This window comes from Podarcis muralis, chromosome 2, assembly GCF_964188315.1.
Source record: "Podarcis muralis chromosome 2, rPodMur119.hap1.1, whole genome shotgun sequence".
In the NCBI taxonomy this organism is placed as follows: Eukaryota; Metazoa; Chordata; class Lepidosauria; order Squamata; family Lacertidae; genus Podarcis; species Podarcis muralis.
Genome location: NC_135656.1, coordinates 116,023,840 through 116,042,909, shown reverse-complemented (window position 1 = coordinate 116,042,909; position 19,070 = coordinate 116,023,840). Strand labels below are relative to the sequence as shown.

Genomic DNA, 19,070 nt, shown 5'->3' with positions numbered 1-19,070 from the left:
TTTACCCCTTCATGGAGCTACAATTCCCAGCACCCTTAGCAAACTACAGTTCCCATCTGTGTGTATCTGAAGAAGTGTGCATGCACACGAAAGCTCATACCAAGAACTAACTTAGTTGGTCTTTAAGGTGCTACTGGAAGGAATATTTTTTTTGTTTTGACTATGGCAGACCAACACGGCTACCTATCTGTATACAGTTCCCATGATTCTTTGGGGGGGTTGACCTAGGAAGCTGGGGCAGGAGATGGGTGAAAGAGGAGCTGTCAAACAGAGGGAACCAAATTATCCTCCGGCTCCTCTGCACTAGAGCCCTCTGCTGGTCCAGCTCAGGGAAAGGCCCTCTCATTGCTGCATGATGGCTTCTTGTTTATTTCCTAGATCCATAAATTTGGAAGGGACCGTGAGGGTCATCTAGCCCAACCCTCTGCAATGCAGGAATCTTTAACACAACACGGGGCTTGAACCCATAGCCCAGAGATAAAGTCTCATGGTCTACCGACTGAGCTATCCCTCTTTCTTCTCCCACATCTTAAGGGCCACATTCAAAACCATACATTTAAAGCACAATGACCCACTTTAAATAGCCAAGTCTTCGTCTGCAAAGAATTCCAGGAACTGTAGTTTTCTTCAGGGTTCTGAGTCTCCAGGCAAGACCCCAATTCACTTCAGAGAATTATAATTCCCAGAGCAGTTTAACAACCAAATTGTCTCCCCAGGGAACTCTGGAAATTGTAGCTCTGTGAGGGGAATAGGGGGTCTCCTAACAAATTCTCAGTGTCTTCAGCAAACTACCGTTCCCAGTATTTTTTTGACTCTTTAAAGTGGGAACATAGTGCTTTAAATGTGTAGTGTGGAGCCAGACATCATCTAAAGGACCAGAGATCTCTCATCCTTCAGGATAACTTCAGAAAGGGGACTTGCCACCAAAGTGGCAAGATTGTGAATTAAAACTATACTGACAAGCCCTAAGAAAAAATGCTGGAATTATCCATTATTTATTTTTTATTATTATTTCTCCACCTATTATTTATTTTGGATTTATTCATCACCTTACATATACATAAGGCAACTTCCATTAAAAAAACCATGATTCAAGCATATTGGATATTAAAAAAAAAAAAGGCTCAGGAACATTGTATTTGTTTCTTTATTAAAAATGAAAAGTCACTTAATTGTTGAAACCTCTAAGTGATTTACATGGAACATGAAAAGCAATTAGCAGCCAAAGTCAGTAGTCAAAAACAAGTTGACATAAAAAAACCACCAACCACACCCAAGCATTTATTTATTTTTTAAACCAGGAGTTAAAAATACATGGTTGGCATTCACTTTCCCTCAGAGCAGACCTATTAAAATGAATAAATATGACTAAGTTAGTTCCATTAACTTCAGTAGTTGAATCCCACCATAGCTGAACTATGACATTTGCTCCCACAGGAGGCAGTGATGGACAACAAAATGGATGGCTTTAAAAGATGGTACAAATTGACAAGGCTACCAGACAGCTCTTGTGCTCCAATCCCGCTTGCAGGTTTCCCACAGGCATCTGGGTGGCCACTGAGAGAACAGGATGCTGGACTAAGATTGGCCACTCTGGCCTCATCCAGAAGGCTCTTCTTATGTTCTTAGCATCTGAAGGGCCACCTATTAGCGCACACTCCTGGCCTTAGTAAGTGATGGCTCCCCTGCCACAGGATTTCCCCAATCAATGCTACTTCAGGATGTATGCTGCTCAAGGTGCTGTTATGGATAACTGTTCTTGGACTTCTGGGTTGGCGCCATCGCCGAATGGCGGACTCCCTCCGAGCTCCGGAGGGAGTCTGCTCGGCAGGGCTCGGGTTCTACCACGCCGGCGACGCGGGGACCCTTAAAAACCACGGGCACGGAGACCGTGGACATGGGTGACTCGGCTGGCACCGTTAGCGCCCTCCCGACTCGTGAAGGAGCCTTTTTAAAGGCTACGGATCGGGTGCCGGGGAGTGGCGTGGTGCTTTGAGTCCTCTGCTTCCCCTGCCGAGCGAAGCCGCATGCCATCCGGTGGAGAGCGCCGACTTCTTCCATTGAAAATTCGGACTTTTAACAACAACCCGTGAGTAATCTGGCAACCGGGTTTTAAAGGAGAAAAAAAGGAATTTTTTTTCGGATTCGGCACGAGCGGGGGGGATCTAAAAAGGAAGTCAGTCCCCCCTCCCTATTGTAAGCATTTCAAAACAAGGACTGAGTAACCAAGGTCCAAAGAGAAGCGTATTTCGGATAAAAACCAAGAATTTCACGATGGGATATTACAAGAATTGTGCTGGAGGAGAAGAGTGGGGTGAGAAGGGAAACGTAACCCCCCCCCCCGGGAACCGGGGCGACCCGCGAGAGAGCCTGGGGAAAAGAGAAGCAGACTTTGACAGCTGTCAAAGTGGCTGTCAAAGTCGGAAAGTGTAAAGAGGACTTTGCTATGAGGACTTTGCTAGTTAATTTCGTTACAATTGGTTACGATTTGGATACAATGTTGAAAATATGGAATAACAAATTGGACTTTTGGACAAGAGGAAACAAAGTTACTGCAACCCCCCTAGAGGAGTTTCGGGACATTACAAGAACTACAAGCGGAAAAATACTCTGGGAACTGAATAGGACTTGCTATCTCTTGAGAAAGCTGCAAAACTGAAAAAGTATTTTGTCTACAGGGGTGTTTACATTAAGGGAGACAATAGAATTCTCTATTGAAGAAAGGAAGGGACTGGACGTAAGTTTTTGTTCCTGAATAACAAACCCCTGCAGAGGCATCAAATTTTTGAATTAGAACGTTTTAGCAGCAGAACAGGACAAGAAACTTGACAACAACATGGAACAGAACAATGGGGGGAACCCCTTTGGGGTCTGTTTTGGATTGGATGTTTGAAATTTGACATTACAAAAATAATATTTAAATTAAAAAGGGAAAAAAGGAAAAGAAACTGGCAAGGTGGAACAGATTGGTGTATGGATTAAAGATTTCCAGGCAGACAACAGACAGACAGATTGATGGACATGGGGAATGCGAACTGGGGATTGGGGGGGGGGGAGAATCAGAATCCAAAGGCTGTGTAACTATTTTTTTTTTAATCTTTTTTTTATATTATGCTGGGGTGTTATTAGTAAATGAAAAAGGGAATTCGTGGAATGAAACCAAGGGGGCCTTGGGGAGAGAATTTGTGATTTATATTTTTTCTTTGTTAAGGGAAAGATGATGATTGTATAATTTAAATTGGAATTTGGGGCTAAATAATTTAAGGTTTAAATTGGGAGTGAGAGCTTGTAGAACCAACATTATGAAAGGGGAATACAGTAGGGAGGGGGAGGGGGAAGTCCTGGAAAGTGGGCAATGAAAATTAGATTCTAAAAGTATTTCAATTTTGTCTTATTTTTATTTCTATTTTTTATTTTTATTTTTTCTGTATTCTGAAAATTTTAATAAATATGATTATATATATATATATAAAAAGATAACTGTTCTTATAGACATGAATTCATTTCCCGGGGGTCATGATAACTGCATGCCACCTCCATCACCAGAGGCCGCATGCCTCTGGTTGACACTAGTTGCTGGGAAGCAACAATTGGAAGAGGGCTGATGGGCTTCCCGGTGGAATCCGCTTGGGAAACAGGATGGCCCAGTAGTGGGAAGAAGGCCCAGAGCCTGGGGAGTGGTGGTGGGACAACGATGAGCAGTCAGAGGGAGAAGACTGGGAAGAGAAGGTGTCAGAGGCTGAGGAAGCAACAGGGCTTAGTGAGCTGGGAGAGGCAGAGGCAGAGAGCAGTCCAGAATCAGGGGCAGAAGCTGAAGCAGGAGGGTGGGATGACGGAAGCCAAGAAGGGTCAGGCTGGGGAAGTGTCACAGGTTTCTCCCCCTCCTGCTGCAACAAGCTCCTTTCCCCCCGTTTCCCAGAACCAAAAGAGGCACAAAAAGGGTGGAGGAGAGAGTAGTGATGCACAGACTCAGTCTTCAATTGCTTGGGGAAAACCCTGGATTTGGCAGCTATGGGGAGGCAGAAACCTTCAGTCTCAGCAACTGCTTCATGGGAGCAAGACCTACCAGGGATGCATCGCTGGGCTCATGAGGCCTGACACTCTGCCAAGTTGGTGCAGATCATGTTTCTGCTATTCAAGAGTTAATGGCAACTTGCACAGTGTGATTTACTGCTGGCTCGCTCCTGACACTATGTTCTCATGAGAAAGGATAGACTGAGGTTGGTGGGACAGTGCCCCATTCGCCCTGATGGACTAGTCTCCACTGGCACCAGCTCTCGGAAATAGGACCGTCTAAAAAAGCTAGCTGGCAAAGAGGTTTCTTGAGGCAGAGTGCTTCCCAGTTGCCATGGTCTGAATCCCAGCACTGCACCACTTCACTTCCTAGAAGGGCTCGGAGTAATGCCTCCATCCGCATCCGGGAAAATCCATACAGGAGGAGATGATTGTGCAAAGACCCGAGTGACTGCTGAAGGTCCAGGACTACCAGAGTCCGGGACGTTTGTTCCATGTTTCTACCTCGCATGGATTCTCACATGGGCCTTCAGTTTCGAACTCTGGTTGAAGCATTTCCCGCACTCGCCGCACCTGTACGGCTTCAGGCCCTTGTGTATCCGGACGTGGGAGACGAGGCTGCCCTTGACGTTGAAAGTTTTCCCGCAGTCCGAGCACTGGAAGGGCTTCTCCCCCGTGTGGATCCTCTGGTGTCTGACGAGGTCGGAGTTCATGCCGAAGGACTTCCCGCAGTCCGAGCACTCAAAGGGCTTCTCCCCCGTGTGGACCCGGTGGTGGCGGATGAGGTCGTAGTTCATCCGGAAGAACTTGCCGCAGTACGAGCATCCGTACGGCTTCTCTCCCCGGTGGATTCGGTAGTGCCGGAAAAGCCCGTACTTAGTGCTGAAGGATTTGCCGCAGTCCAAGCAACCGTACGGCTTCTCTCCCGTGTGGGTCTTGTGATGTCGGATGAGCTTGTCCTTTGTGCGGAAGGCCTTCCCGCACTCCACGCATTTGAAGGGTTTCTCTTCTGCCTCGGTCCTCTCGCTCGCCTTGGAGTTGGAAGTCCGTCTGTATTCAGTCAGGGTCACAGGCCTCTCCCCGGTAAGAAGTCCACTCAGTCCTTGGTAAAGGCCCATGCTAGGAATGAGCTGATCCATCCTCTGCCTTGGACAGCTTGCCTGTTGTTGCCTCCATGGCCCACACAGACCCTCATTCGACCCCGCCTGCTTGCAGTGCTTGAGACCGTTGGCTGTCTCTCTCTCCTCCAGCATCCCTTGCGGTTCTTGCTCAGAGCTTTCTTGCCCGTGATCCTCTTTCTGCATCACATACTGCTTACCTGAAGGAAGAAGGAGAGAGATGAAATATAACAACATCAACACCTTAAGTATCAAGTATTGTACCAGGCAGAGGGCCTTCTCGGTAGTGGCACCTGCCCTGTGGAACGCCCTCCCATCAGATGTTAAGGAAATAAACAACTATCTGACTTTTAGAAGACATCTGAAAGTATCCCTGTTTCGGGAAGTTTTTAAACGTTTGATATTTTATTATGTTTTTAATATTCTGTTGGGAGCCGCCCAGATGGGCGAGGTATAAATCATCATCATCTTCATCATCATCACCTCTTCCCACACAAAACAACCTGGACCCTGCACTTGTCAGCTGAGGCCCTTCTTTATGTCCCCCCTCCCAGAGAAGTTTGGAGGGTGGCAACAAGAAAATGGGCCTTTTCTGTGGTAGCTCCCCGACTATACAATGCTCTACAGTTAGCATGGAGTAATCCCTGTTTGGTGAAGTTTTTAATGTTTGATATTTGATTGTGTTTTTAATCTGTTGGAAGCCACCCAGAGTTGCTGGGGAAACCCAGCCAGACCAGCTGGGCAGGGTATAATTATTTATTATTATTATTATTATTATTATTATTATTATTATTATTATTATTTTACTTACCCCCTGAGCTGGCATTTCCTCCACACTCATGTTTCACCACGTTCCAGATCTGCCTGCCTGCATCTCCCAAAGTAGTTGCCTCATCTGGGACACTCACAATCACCTTCTGAAAGAGACCCGGGCCCTGAAACAGCAGGGGTCATGTTGTTCAATGATTTGTGTTATTCACAGCATTTAGACACACTTTGTGTAGACCAGTGTTCTTCAAGCTTAGGTCCCCAGAAGTTGTTGGAATACAAATCCCATCATCCCTCGTTGTTGGCTAAGATGGCTGTGGATGATGGGATTTGTAGTCCAAACAACATCCGAGGCCCAAGTTTTGAAGAACACTGTAATAACTGGGCAAGATGTATTAATTGTTTGACATGACATAAGGTAGCTTCCTTTGGTTCTTGATCTCGCTACCAGGAATCCCAGGATGAAAACAGGCTCCTATAAGGATACTTGGTTTAAATGTCTGAAGTTGTTTTAACAGACAATGCAATTATAACGTATATGCTGTGGGAGTGTCAGCATGCCTTTGGAGACAAATCCTGCATCATATAAATTCAATTACAGGAGAAAACTCTCCCCCAGTTGATTATTTTTTATTTGATTGAGGGGGAAATATCTGCAAAACAACAGCCTTTAAAAAACAAACAAACAAACAAACAAACAAACAAACAAACAAACAAAAGCAACCCTTGTGATAGCAGCCAGAGCAGTCTGGGCTCGAAAGTGTAAAGATTATCAGGTTCCAATAATATGTGAATGACTAAGGAAATGTCTTAAATTTGCAAAAATGCACAAATCAGTTGATTTGACTCATAAGAGGAGCAGTATATTTTACAACACATTTGTTGAGAGGTGGGCGTTTTTTGTGAATCACTGCAACACAAATTTTGGAAATATTAGACTGGGAACTTTGTTGACTTCGATTTGTGCATATTTCAAAGTACAAATTATTGTTATTATTATTTAAAAAAGAAAGGATACGGCCTCACCTGCTCTTCCCAACTCCCTGCTTCTCCCTGAGCCGGCAAGAAATTCTCCGCCAGGGCCACCGCCTGGGCACAGGTTTCAGGAGCCTGATCCTTCACCCGACTCTGGATCCCTCGAGGCAGGACATCCAGGAACTGCTCCAAGACCAGCAAGTCCAGGATCTCCTCTTTGCTACGTCTCTCCGGTTTCAACCACTGGCGGCAAAGCTCCCAGAGCCGGCTGCAGGCCTGGTGGGGGCTCTCAGCCTGGTGGCAGTGCGACTGCCTAAAGCGCTGCCGGTGGCCCTCTGTGCTGAGCGCCTCCTTCTCCTCCTTTACTTTGGTGTAGGGGCCCTTTTCTCTCAGATCAAGCTTGACGTGGACCTGGTGGCTCGGCCCGTTGAGGATCGGAAGGACGTACCCTTCCTTTGGAGGCTGGCTGGCTGCAGTGATGGCCTCAAAAGGGGCTAGGGAAGTCCTCAGGTCCGCCCAGGGAGCCAACTCCGCCAGCTGCGAGCTCCCCGCCTCAGAGTGGGGTGACTCCATCGCCTTGAGGAAGGCCTGCCACTGGGCCTCCCAGACCTGCTGCAGGCCCTCGCACCCCGCAGGTCCCGCCTGAGCAGAAAGGTGGGGCTTTTTCCTCAGTCCCTTGGATCCCATCTCAGACTTCGGACCTGCTGGGTCCTTCCTCTCTGTTTTCACACCCAGCTTCAATTCCTGATCCAGCACCGCCTGGAAGCGGAGATCTGGGGCCGGCAGCTCCCCCTCCCTCCCTTCCGCCATTTGGGAACTGGAGCTCTGGAAGTTGGGAAGGGTAGATGGAATTCGAACTCAGAGCAGCGCTTCCGCCCTGACAGCTAATGCAGGAGAGGAATCCAGCCAAGCGGATTAGTGCACCCAGCTACTGCGGTATGACAAGGAGAGTTCAGAGGGATACAGGGCAGAGATATCTCCGCAACGGCGCTTGGGAGCTACCCTTGGCCGCGGATGGGATATCCAAGTGCTTTCTGCCGAAACAAAACAAGAGAAATCTGTTAAGTTGTTTCAAACTGTTTTTAATATTATTTTTTAAATTTATTTAATCATTTTTTCAATATAAACAACAACCGCAAAAGACACATACAATAAAAACGATAATATCACTAATAACACAATTTGACAATTCAGATTTGAATGCTGATATACCTATGACTGGTGGTGCTGTGGGTTAAACCACTGAGCCTAGGACTTGCCGATCAGAAGGTCGGCGGTTCGAATCCCCACAACGGGGTGAGCTCCCGTTGCTCAGTCCCTGCTCCTGCCAACCTAGCAGTTCGAAAGCATGTCAAACTGCAAGTAGATAAATAGGTACCCCAGGGCCCTAGTCTCTTGTGACAGAGCATTCCACCAAGTCGGGGTCAGTACTGAAAAGGCCCTGGCCCTAGTTGAGACCAATCTAACCACCTTGCGACTTGGGACCTCCAAAATATTGTCATTTGTGGACCTTAAGGTCCTCCGCGGGACATAGCAGGAGAGGCGGTCCCGTAGGTACGTGGGTCCTAAGCCGCATAGGGCAATAAGGAGCAATTAATCATCGAGATCCTACTTTCCAATGGGTTTTTTAAAGATGTGAACACACACAACCTCCCAAGGGAGACCGGTCCTCTGTCAAGGGATTTTGGACTGATGGAAGTTGTAGCCCAAAACGCCTGGAGCTGAAGACACCAGGCTGGCGAAGGCAGGGGCTGGAGGGACAAGTAATTTGACTTCTACATAGAATCACAGAGTTGGAAGGGACCCTGAGGATCATCTAGTCCAACCCCCGGCAATGCAAGAATATGCATATGGCAGGTTACAACCAGAGCCAGTCTCCCCAGCTTCCTATCCCTTAGGCGGAGGGTCTGCAAAGGTCCCCCTCTCTGTTCTTCCACCCTCCAACCTCTTTGCATCCCCACGCTCCCCCCCCCATATAAAAGCTGGATATATATCCATATATATATCCATATATATATCCATATATATATCCATATATATATGGATATATATATATATCGGACATAATTTCTCTTTTTGCACCTTCAGCCCACCGCTGCTTGGATTTCAGCAGTCTCCAACTCCTGCCTGCATCCAGAGAGCCATTTCGCTTTCCGGATAGAGGGGACGGAAAAGGCACGAGCTCCCCACCCCCGACCTCTCTATGGTAGCGACATCCCACCTACTCCCCCCTCCCCAAATTCCCCCCTCCCCTTCCTCTCTAGGAACCCCGATCTCGACTGCTGGATTTAACCATTTAAACACAAGAAGCTCCTTCTCTGTGTGGGCCAGATCCCAGGTGGTTCTTTTCCTGCCTGTTTCACGGATGCGTTTTGGCGCATGGGTTTGTTTTCGTTTGCATTTCACAACTGCTTGTTGTGATGCCTCCTCCAAAAGCGGTTTAGGTCTTTTGAGAGAGAGAGAGAGAGAGAGAGAGAGAGAGAGAGAGAGAGAGAGAGAGAGAGAGAGAGATGCTGCTGCCAATTGCTGCAGTGAAACGCAGAATCGTAGTTGGAAGGGACCCCAAGGGTCATCCAATCCAACCCCTTGCACTGCAGGAATCTCGGCTAAAGCATCCATGACAGATGACCCTCCAACCTCTGTTTAAAAACTTCCAAGGAAGGAGAGTCCACCAACTTCTGAGGGAGGCCTTTCCACTGTCTAACAGCTCTTACTGTCAGAAAGTTCTTCCTGATATTTAGTTGGAATCTCCTTTTTTATAACTTGAATCATTGGTCCTACTCTCCAGTGCAGGAGAAAACAAGCTTGCTCCCTCCTCCATGTGATAGCCCTTGGGATATTTGAAGATGGCTATCATATCTCCTGTCAGTCTCCTCTTTTCCAGGCTGAAGGTAATCAGCTCCTTCAACCGTTCCCCATAAGGCTGTTTCCAGACCCTTGACCATCTTGGTCGCCCTCCTCTGCACACATTCCAGCTTGTCAACAACCTTCTTAAATTGTGGTGTCCAGAATTGGACACAGTATTCCAGGTATGTTTTGACCAAGGCAGAATAATTTGTATTTTAATTTGTATTAAAGTCTGCTTCTCTGCACCTCTGTGATCTGTGCACGTCATGATGCAGGATTTAGGCTGCCAACTTTGTACAGAACAGTCCTGTTCGGAACAATTCGATTTACAAACTCCGCAAAACCAGAAGTAGTGTCCCGGTTTGCAAACTTTACCTCGGTCTAAGAACGGAATCCAAAAGGTGGAAGGGCACCAGCAGCGGGAGGCCTAATTAGGGAAAGCGTGCCTCGGTTTAAAAACGGTTTCAGTTTCAGAATGGACTTCCGGAACAGATTAAGTTCGTAAACCGAGGTACCACTGTATTTAAAAAGTCAAGGTTACAGGGCTGCACTAATAAGGCCTCCACCTGCACTGTAAATTCAAATCCGTATCATACCACTTTAAACAGGCATGGCTTCCCCCAATGAATCCTGGGAAATGTAGTTTGTTAAGGATGCTGCGTTAGGAGACCCTGGCTCACCTCTTACAGCTACAATTCCTAGAATTCCCTGGGAAGAGGAATTGACTGTTAAGACACATTGGGAATTGTAGCTCTGTGAGGGGAGCAGGGTGTCTCTTGACAACTCTCAGCACCCTCAACAAACTACAGTTCCCAGGATTCCTTAGAGGAAGCCATGATTGTTTAAAGTGGCATGGTAGTGCTTTAAATGTATAGTATAGGTGGAGCCTAGGACCTGGGGAAAGCTCACCAAATCTGTCATTGTGTCTCTCCTAGCCTGACCTACCTCACAGGGTGGTTGTAAGCTTCTCAGAAGAAAGGATGGGGGTAAATATGTTTGTGTTTGTACCTGTAGGCATTTGCCTGGTCTTTAGCTTGAACAAGAAACATTTCATGCATTTATACAAAGACTTAATATTACCCTCTTGGCATCTGACCATTCAGGAGCTTTAAGCCCAGTGGGACGCGGGTGGCGCTGTGGGTAAAACCTCAGCGCCTAGGACTTGCCGATCGCATGTTCGGTGGTTCAAATCCCCGCGGTGGGGTGCGCTCCCGTTGCTTGGTCCCAGCGCCTGCCAACCTAGCAGTTCGAAAGCATCCACGGGTGCAAGTAGATAAATAGGGACCGCTTACTAGCGGGAAGGTAAACGGTGTTTCCGTGTGCTGCGCTGGCTCGCCAGAGCAGCTTCGTCACGCTGGCCACGTGACTCGGAAGTGTCTGCGGACAGCGCTGGCTCCCAGCCTATAGAGTGAGATGAGCGCACAACCCTAGAGTCTGGCAAGACTGGCCCGTACGGGCAGGGGTACCTTTACCTTTACCTAAGCCCAGTGTGAGGCTCTTGTTAGGATCCAACTCACCTCAGATTCATCCTTGTTGTTCAGCAGCATCTGGAGGGCCAATGGAAGACAATGGTTTTGCCAACTCCGGATTCAGATGCCATAGACCTCAGAATATCAGCTGTCTGCCAGGGATTGCTGGCAGCCTGGTTCACACATTCCTTTAAACCACAATTAAACTAAACTATGGTTTAAACAACAGGAGCTTTGCTCCTCCACCATCCCAGCTGCTGCCAGGGAAACAAACCATGGTTCTGGCTCACTGTTTCCCTCAAGCAAAGCATGAGTGGTAAGCCAAGAACAAGGACCCCTTCCAGCCATCCTCCTTATTGCACATTCTTGATTATTTCTGCTCATGATGGTATTGGGTGGTTAAACACGATCACATCTTCACTTAAGCTTAAGCAAAGGTTTAGGGGTAGACATACTGCTGCATATGGAATACCATATTTACACAAATCTAATGCGATATTGAATCTAATGCGCACCTCAATTTTCAAAACTTTGAAACTCAAAAAGTATTTGCTAGCGAATGTAAATGCTCCATCAAACACTAATTTTTGCGACGTATTTTGGCAAAAAAAAGGTGCTCATTACATTCGGGTAAATACGGTAGGCACAGATTCCTGCTGAAATCCTGTAATAATAATAATAATAATTTTTTGCAATATGTTCTGATTTATTTTCGGAGCCCATTCTTTTCTTTTTGCAAGTGCCCCTCCAAACAGCATTAATGCAGTAACACTGGGGAAGTATCCCAGAACAACTTATACTATGGAGTGATCCAAGATAATCTCACTGCTAATATGTCAATGGTCACATCCACAACCATGACTTTAAAACCCTCTTACACTATTTTCAACAGTCATGGCTTCTCTTTTGGAATCCTGGGAACTGTAGTTTAAGGGTGCTGGGGATTGTGGCTATGTGAGGGGTCTCCTACCAGCTCTCAAGCATACTTAACAAACTACAGAGGATGGACAAAGGCTCCCATCAGCCCCAGCCAGCATGGCCAATGGTCAGGGATGATGGGAATTGTAGTCCAACAACATCTGGAGGGTCACAGGTTCCCCAGCCCTCACCAGAAATTTAAGCTATATTGTCCGTAGTCAGTGAAACTGTCGTTCCTCCTCCTCCTCTCTGTTTTCCTTTCAGTTCTTCAAAGTGGCTGAAGGGTTGTTTGTTTTTTCCAAGTTTTTTACATTTCTACTCAGAGGTAAAGACTCTGAAATGGAATGTTTTTCCAGATACATGTGTACTTTTCATGTTGGCGACACACTTTTGAGACATGCATCATTTTGTGATATGATTATTCAGCTTTACTAGCAAACCGGAGGTTAAACTAACCCTTTTCCAGCCCCGGGAGGAGTGCGGGGAGCGTTCATGCGACACACCTACACACTGCAGCCAAAACACCAATGTGTTGCGACACACTGTTTGGAAAGCCCTGGTGTATAGGATTGCAGCCTGATCTCTAGAATGACCCTTGATATTCATAAAAAAGGAAGTAAGCTTTTAATGGTGTTACAGGACACATTATACCCAATTATTTAATGTAACATCTTTCCTGTGGCATCCAATTTCTTTTTCCCTAAACTGAACTAAATTGTGTCAACGTACACACAAGCCACACAAATAACAGATTAAAACAGGTAAGGTTTTGGACGTTACCTAAAATTGAACCACCCCAACTACCTGTAAAAGTGAGTAAAAACAAAGCTATTTCAGAAGGCAGTCTTGTAATATAAAAAGCATATTTTTTTCAAATATGTAGCCTCAGGGCTTTCTCGCCGTAGCACAGGGGTTCTAGTTTGAATAAAATATGGTAGAGGCAGGTAAGCCCTGCCTTACATAATTGATCACATGATGTGGTGTGCACACACCATTTGAATGGCGATGCCCATCAACTTTGTGGGGACCCGGCCCCTGAAATATTTTATGGAGTGGGGGGGGGGAGAAGACACCTTGGCCCCTAGAAATTGGCTCCTATGCCACAGCAATATCAGGAATACCTTAGAAGTCGTCTTAAAACCACCAGTTTGTCATTTCTAACAAGACAGACAGTACTTGAGATGTTTAGCAAAATATCTAAATTAAGTCCAAATGGAATCACTGCTGACGCAACAGCTTCAAACCATAGCTTCCCCTGACCAGAGTAACAGCAGTCCTCAGGCTATTTTCTTCCTTCTCCCCTCAGGGCAAGGTGGTTCTCCGTTAGCCCTTGTGGTGGCGTTCAGGTGAGGGAGCAGATTGAAAGAATTATGATCTCACAGAAAAGATACTTGTTCCCTAATAAGTAAAAAATAAATAAATCCCTCATGATCTCTTTCCACAATCAGAGCATTTAAAAGTCCTCCCTTCTAATGAATGTTATCTGATGTGATATCCTCATTCTTCCTCTGGGTTATTTCCTCTATAAAGGCCGATACGCAAATGCTTGTCACAACATGGCGATTTCATAGGAGTTCTCCTTAGCGTGGACTCTCTTATGCTGGCTAAAAGCTGTGGGGTCCATGAAACTTTCCCCACACACCAAGCAAGTCTGTGGCTTCTCCTCCTGTGTGTGTGTTTGCATGTGCTTGACAAGAGTTTTTCTGTGAGCGAAGCTCTTCCCGCATTCCGAGCACTTATGAATCCGCTCTCCCGTGTGGATCTGCTGGTGTTGGAGGAGGCGAGAGCTGACGCCAAAACTTTTCCCGCAGTCTGCACATTTGTAGGGTTTCTCCCTCGTGTGGGTTAGCTGATGTCGGATGAGGCAAGAGCTGAGGTTGAAACATTTCCCACAATCCGCGCACTTGTACGGCTTCTCTCCCGTGTGGATTCTCTCATGTACAACAAGGCTCCCCTTCTGACTGAACGTTTTCCCACACTCTGCACACCTGTAGGGCTTCTCTCCCGTGTGGGTCCTCTGGTGCCGAACAAGGTCGTGTTGTATAATGAAGGATTTCCCGCACAGCGAACACTCGTAGGGTTTCTCCCCCGAGTGGAACTGTATGTGTGACATGAAGTTTCCGATCCAGCGGAATCTTTTGCCACAGTCTGAGCATTCGTACGGTTTTTCTCGTGTGTGAAGTCGCTGGTGCTCAACGAGTTTAGAGTTCACGCTGAAGGACCTCCCGCAGTCCAAGCACTTGCACGGCTTCTCTTTCGTGTGGGTTTTCTCGTGGGCTACGAGGTTCCCTTTGAGGGAGAACTTTTTCCCACACGCTGAGCATTTGTAGGGCTTCTCACCCGTGTGGCTTCTCACGTGTGTCACCAGGTTGCACTTCTTGCTAAAGCTTTTGCCGCACTCGGAGCATTTGTACTGCGTCTCCCCCGTGTGGGTTCTGTAATGCCTGATAAAGTCAGCGTTCATACTAAAGGATCGCCCGCACTCCAGACACGTGTACGGTTTCTCCCCTGTATGGTTTCGGCGATGTCTGACAAGATCGGCGTTTTTACAGAAGGACTTCCCGCAGTCCGAGCACTTATAGGGCTTGTCCTCGGTGTGGAGTCTCTGATGAATGACAAGGTTCCCTTTCTGAGAAAAGCTCTTCCCGCAGACCGCACAGGCGAACGGTTTCTCTCCAGTGTGCATTCTCAGGTGTGCGACCAGGTGGCTTTTCGTTCCACAGCTCTTCCCACAGTCCGAGCATTCGTACATTTTGTCTCCCGTGTGGGTTCTGTAATGCCTAACGAAGTCGGAGTTCATGCTGAACGACTTCCCGCAATCGGCGCATTTGTACGGCTTCTCCCCGGTGTGGTTTCGGTGGTGCCTGGTGAGGTCGGCGTTCTTACAGAAAGACTTCCCACATTCTGAGCATTTGTATGGTTTCTCTTCCATGTGGATCCTCTCGTGGACCGCAAGGTGCCCTTTCTGAGAGAAGCTCTTACCACACGCTGAGCACCCGTACGGTTTCTCCCCCGTGTGGGTTCTCTGATGACTAATAAGGTGAGAATTCATGCTGAAAGACTTTCCGCAGTCTGGACACTTATGTGGTTTCCCTTCCATGTGGGTGTATGTAGACCTTGGAGAGTCCATCTCGCATTTGGTCAATGCCACCTGCTTGTCATTTTCCTCAATCTCCTCCTTGGCTGCGATGGCATCTAAATCTTTGAAGTTTTTTGCACACAGAATGGGCTCATCCATGTCTGTTTCTGGATGCCTTTGCCTTCTGCCTTCACTCCATGCTGAGGGACCCTCTCTTTGGTCCCAGTTTGTTTCCTTAGCCAAGGGCTTTTGTGCACATGATCCTGGCCATCTTTTCTGCTCAGAGTTTCCTTATAGAAGAAAAAAAAAATTCCTGAGTGAGTCCTAAATCTGGAGGTTGCAAAACCAAAGGTCCTCCAGATGTTGCTAACTATATCTCCTGTCACCCCTGATCATTGGCAATGCTGATAAGCTCTGTTGGTATAGCATGAGACTCTTAACCTCAAGGTCAGGGATTCAAGACACACGCTGGGCAAAAGATTCCTGCATTGCAGGGGGTTGGACCTATGTGGTCCCTTCTAACTCTACAATTCTATGATGCTATGATGGGAGTTGGAGGCCACATCCACACCATACATGCCACTCCTAACAGCTGTGGCCTCTCTCAAAGAATCATGGGAACTGTCCTCTCCTCATGGTGAGGCGAACTGTTAGAGGAGACCCTCTATTCCCCGCACAGAACTACAATTTCCCGAGCAGTTAGAACTATCAATCTTCCTTCCCAGAGAACTTGGGAAATTGCTCTGGGAGGTAAAGGGACCCCTGACCATTAGGTCCAGTCGCGGACGACTCTGGGGTTGCGGCGCTCATCTCGCTTTATTGGCCGAGGGAGCTGGCGTACAGCTTCCGGGTCATGTGGCCAGCATGACTAAGCCACTTCTTGCGAAGCAGAGGAGCACATGGAAACGCTGTTTACGTTCCCACCGGAGCGGTACCTATTTATCTACTGGCACTTTGACGTGCTTCTGAACTGGTAGGTGGGCAGGAGCAGGGACCGAGCAACGGGAGCTCACCCCATCACGGGGATTCGAACTGCCAACCTTCTGATCGGCAAGTCCTAGGCTCTGTGGTTTAACCCACAGTGCCACCCGCATCCTGCTCTGGGAGGTATTTCCAAGTTAATATGCGTAGGATCATCTTGGATGGCTTTAAAAGAGGGTTAGGTAAATTCAGGGAGGATAAAGCTATCAGTAGCTACTCACCCTGATGGCTATGCTTTGCCTCTAGCCCAGGGGTCAGCAACCTTTTTCAGCCGTGGGCTGGTCCACCGTCCCTCAGACCATGTGGTGGGCTGGACTATATTTTGAAGAAAAAAAATAATGAACGAATTCCTATGACCCACAAATAACCCAGAGATGAATTTTAAATAAAAGGACACATTCTACTCATGTAAAAACACGCTGATTCCTGGGCCGGATTTAGAAGGACTTAGGTTGCCTGCCCCTGCTCTAGCCAAAGACACAATGCCAATTGCTTCACAAGTGCTGTTGTGTGAGTGGCAGTTGCCCCCCAGAGCTTCAGGCAGGGGACATTCCCAGCCCCACCTGGGACTGACCGTGGTGCCTTCTGAATGCAAAGGAGATGCTCATTCTCTGTTTTCTGAGCTAGCACCCTTCCCCTCCAGAGGCTTTGAACTGCAATTCCTATCAGCCCCAGTCAGCATGACCAGTGATCAGGGATGATGGGAGTTGTAGTCACAACAACATCGCCTGGCCCTGAGTCTTGAAGGCCACTCCCTGCAAGGCCCTTTCCACCTAGCCTAGGGGCAGGGCCCAGACTCACCAGCTCTACTAAAGAGGCGCCTGGTGAGACCGGAGGAACATCGCTATGCCTGACAACAAACCCCTATTGGATTCTTTTGCCCCATCTTTTTGTGCCTGCCAAACAGCCATGCCATGCTTATGATAATATTTTATTCTCTTGTTAGTTATGCTGTAATAAATTTGCATTTTATATTTGACTTCACTTAGCATTGGTTTAAAAAAAAATAAGAGTTTTGTTAACTTTGTTTCTGTTAAATGTATTCTGTAGTTGACCTCCTTTGTAATGTTTTATTTTGAAATCTTTAAGATAATATTTTAGTTCTGTTAATTATGTTGCTTTGACTGTATACTCTATATTTGACTTTCTTCTGAAATGTTTGATTCTGGATTATTTTACTGATGTTTTAATATGCTGTAAACTGCTTTGAGATTTTTCTTAAAAATATAAAGCAGTATAGAAATGGAACAAACAAGCAAACAAACAACATATGGGCACCAAGATGGTGCCTGACATCTCCACCACCTGGGGATCATTGGATAGGGACTGTTTTCACCCAACCCTGTGAACTTCTATCAGTTATATTTTATCTGCACAATCGGAGTGACGTTCTGGAACCCTGCAGCCTGAGCAGGAGCAGTCACCCTTAAGAAAAAGAGGTCGGAATAGACCAATATAGTGGACACTTGGGTTGTGAACGTGATCCATGCGGGAGGCAGGTTCGCAACCAGCAGCAATCGCAACCCACTGTGCTGCGTCTGCGCACGAGCAGGTTGCAATTCAGCGCTTCTGCGCATGCGCGGCCGCTGAAACCCGGAAGTAACCTGTTCCGGTACTTCTGGGTTTCAGTGCGTCCATAACCCGAAAAAACGCAACCTGAAGCGTCTGTAACCTGAGGTATGACTGTATCTCTGTGGCCTGTCCCTGGATCAAACGCCTTTTCTTCTTTAAGTTCTCAAAGCTCTTAACCTAGCCTGTCATTTGAACTAGCCAGATGTTTATTTGAGAATCAGTCACAGTCAGTTCATCATTTGAAAAATAAAACTTTAGAGGCTTCTTGCCCCCAAAAGGGCAACTAAAACATTCCATTTTGGCAACTGCAACCTTGGTTTAAGGAGCCATTTGGCACCTAGCTTATATATCGGAGTTTCTAACCCTGATAAGGACCACAGGACCACCGGTCCACGTAGCTAAGGACAATGACTGGCAAGGTCACTCCAGGGTTTCAGGCAACCCTACCAGGATGTGCCCCTGGGACTTGAACCAGGACCTTCTGCATGCAAAGCGGATGCTCTGCCACTGGCTTACAAAAGAAAGAGGGGAGAGAGGCGCCTATTCCCTATCGATATGAAACCAGAATGCAGCTCTTTCGCCTCCTAAATTTGTCCCCTCCAGGCACCCTTCCCCTCTTGCTCTGCATTGCCTAAGGCTCCTGGAGCAGGGCAACTCACCTCCTCCTCCTCCTCCTGCAGCCATTCAAAGGTTGCCCTCCCCTGGACCAAGGAGGCGGGCCAGGAATAGGCCCTTTCCCCATCTGCCTTTCCTAGCATTCCCGGGCCTCTCTAGGAACAAGCCTCTCTCTCACTTTAACGCCTTCTGGAAGTCTGCATGGCAAAAAAGCTCACCGCTGCCGCTGCTGTCACTCAGTGCCCTGTGCTACTTTGTCTATGGCTTGTCCCAAAAAAACCAAGCAAAATTCAGAAGTGCTGGTTTTGTTTTTCTTTAGTTGAGATTCCTGCTTTGCCAAGGGGGTTGGACTAGATGACCCTTGGGGTCCCTTCCAGCTTTACAGTTCTATGATTCTGTGACCCTCTGGGCTGCATGAGCAGTTTCTTGCCTGTGTATACAACTCTGCAGCCAAAAATGCCTTAAACTCTTGCATCACAAGCAAAAGGGGAAAGTCTAGGTTGTTTTTTTTTAAAAAACACACCTTATGTCGACCTAAGGCACATAATTAAGATTCACTGCATTTATTTGTTAGATAGATAGATAGATAGATGATAGATAGATATTGAATTTATATACCATCCTACACCTGGGGGTCTTAGGGTGGTTTACAGAATAGATAGATGACAGACAGATAATAGACCATTCCTACAACAAGCCTGAGGTTCATGCTCT

The 19,070-nt window shown here is 47.1% G+C and overlaps 1 protein-coding gene across 1 annotated transcript; it reads right to left on the bottom strand.

Moving 5' to 3' along the window:
* Nucleotides 1-1,129: 1,129 nt before the first annotated feature.
* On the bottom strand, nucleotides 1,130-18,477 carry LOC114592231 (uncharacterized). Its single transcript, XM_077923570.1, has 6 exons — nucleotides 18,401-18,477; nucleotides 13,663-15,478; nucleotides 7,878-7,909; nucleotides 6,927-7,732; nucleotides 5,944-6,067; nucleotides 1,130-5,332 (listed from the first exon to the last, which is right to left on the bottom strand). The coding sequence occupies exons 1-6, from the start codon at nucleotides 18,423-18,425 to the stop codon at nucleotides 4,515-4,517; spliced, it is 3,621 nt and encodes a 1,206-aa protein (XP_077779696.1). The 5' UTR covers nucleotides 18,426-18,477; the 3' UTR covers nucleotides 1,130-4,514.
* Between the last annotated feature and the right edge of the window lie 593 nt (nucleotides 18,478-19,070).

What these genes read in the sequence shown, in the direction of transcription:
- LOC114592231 (XM_077923570.1), bottom strand. Translation starts at nt 18,425, where the DNA reads ATGGCTGCAGGAGGAGGAGGAGGAG. An exon ending in TGCAGGAGGAGGAGGAGGAG is followed by an intron (nt 15,479 to 18,400) that starts GTGAGTTGCCCT and finishes TTCTTCTATAAG; the next exon opens with GAAACTCTGAGCAGAAAAGA. An exon ending in TCCTATGAAATCGCCATGTT is followed by an intron (nt 7,910 to 13,662) that starts GTGACAAGCATT and finishes TTGTTTCGGCAG; the next exon opens with AAAGCACTTGGATATCCCAT.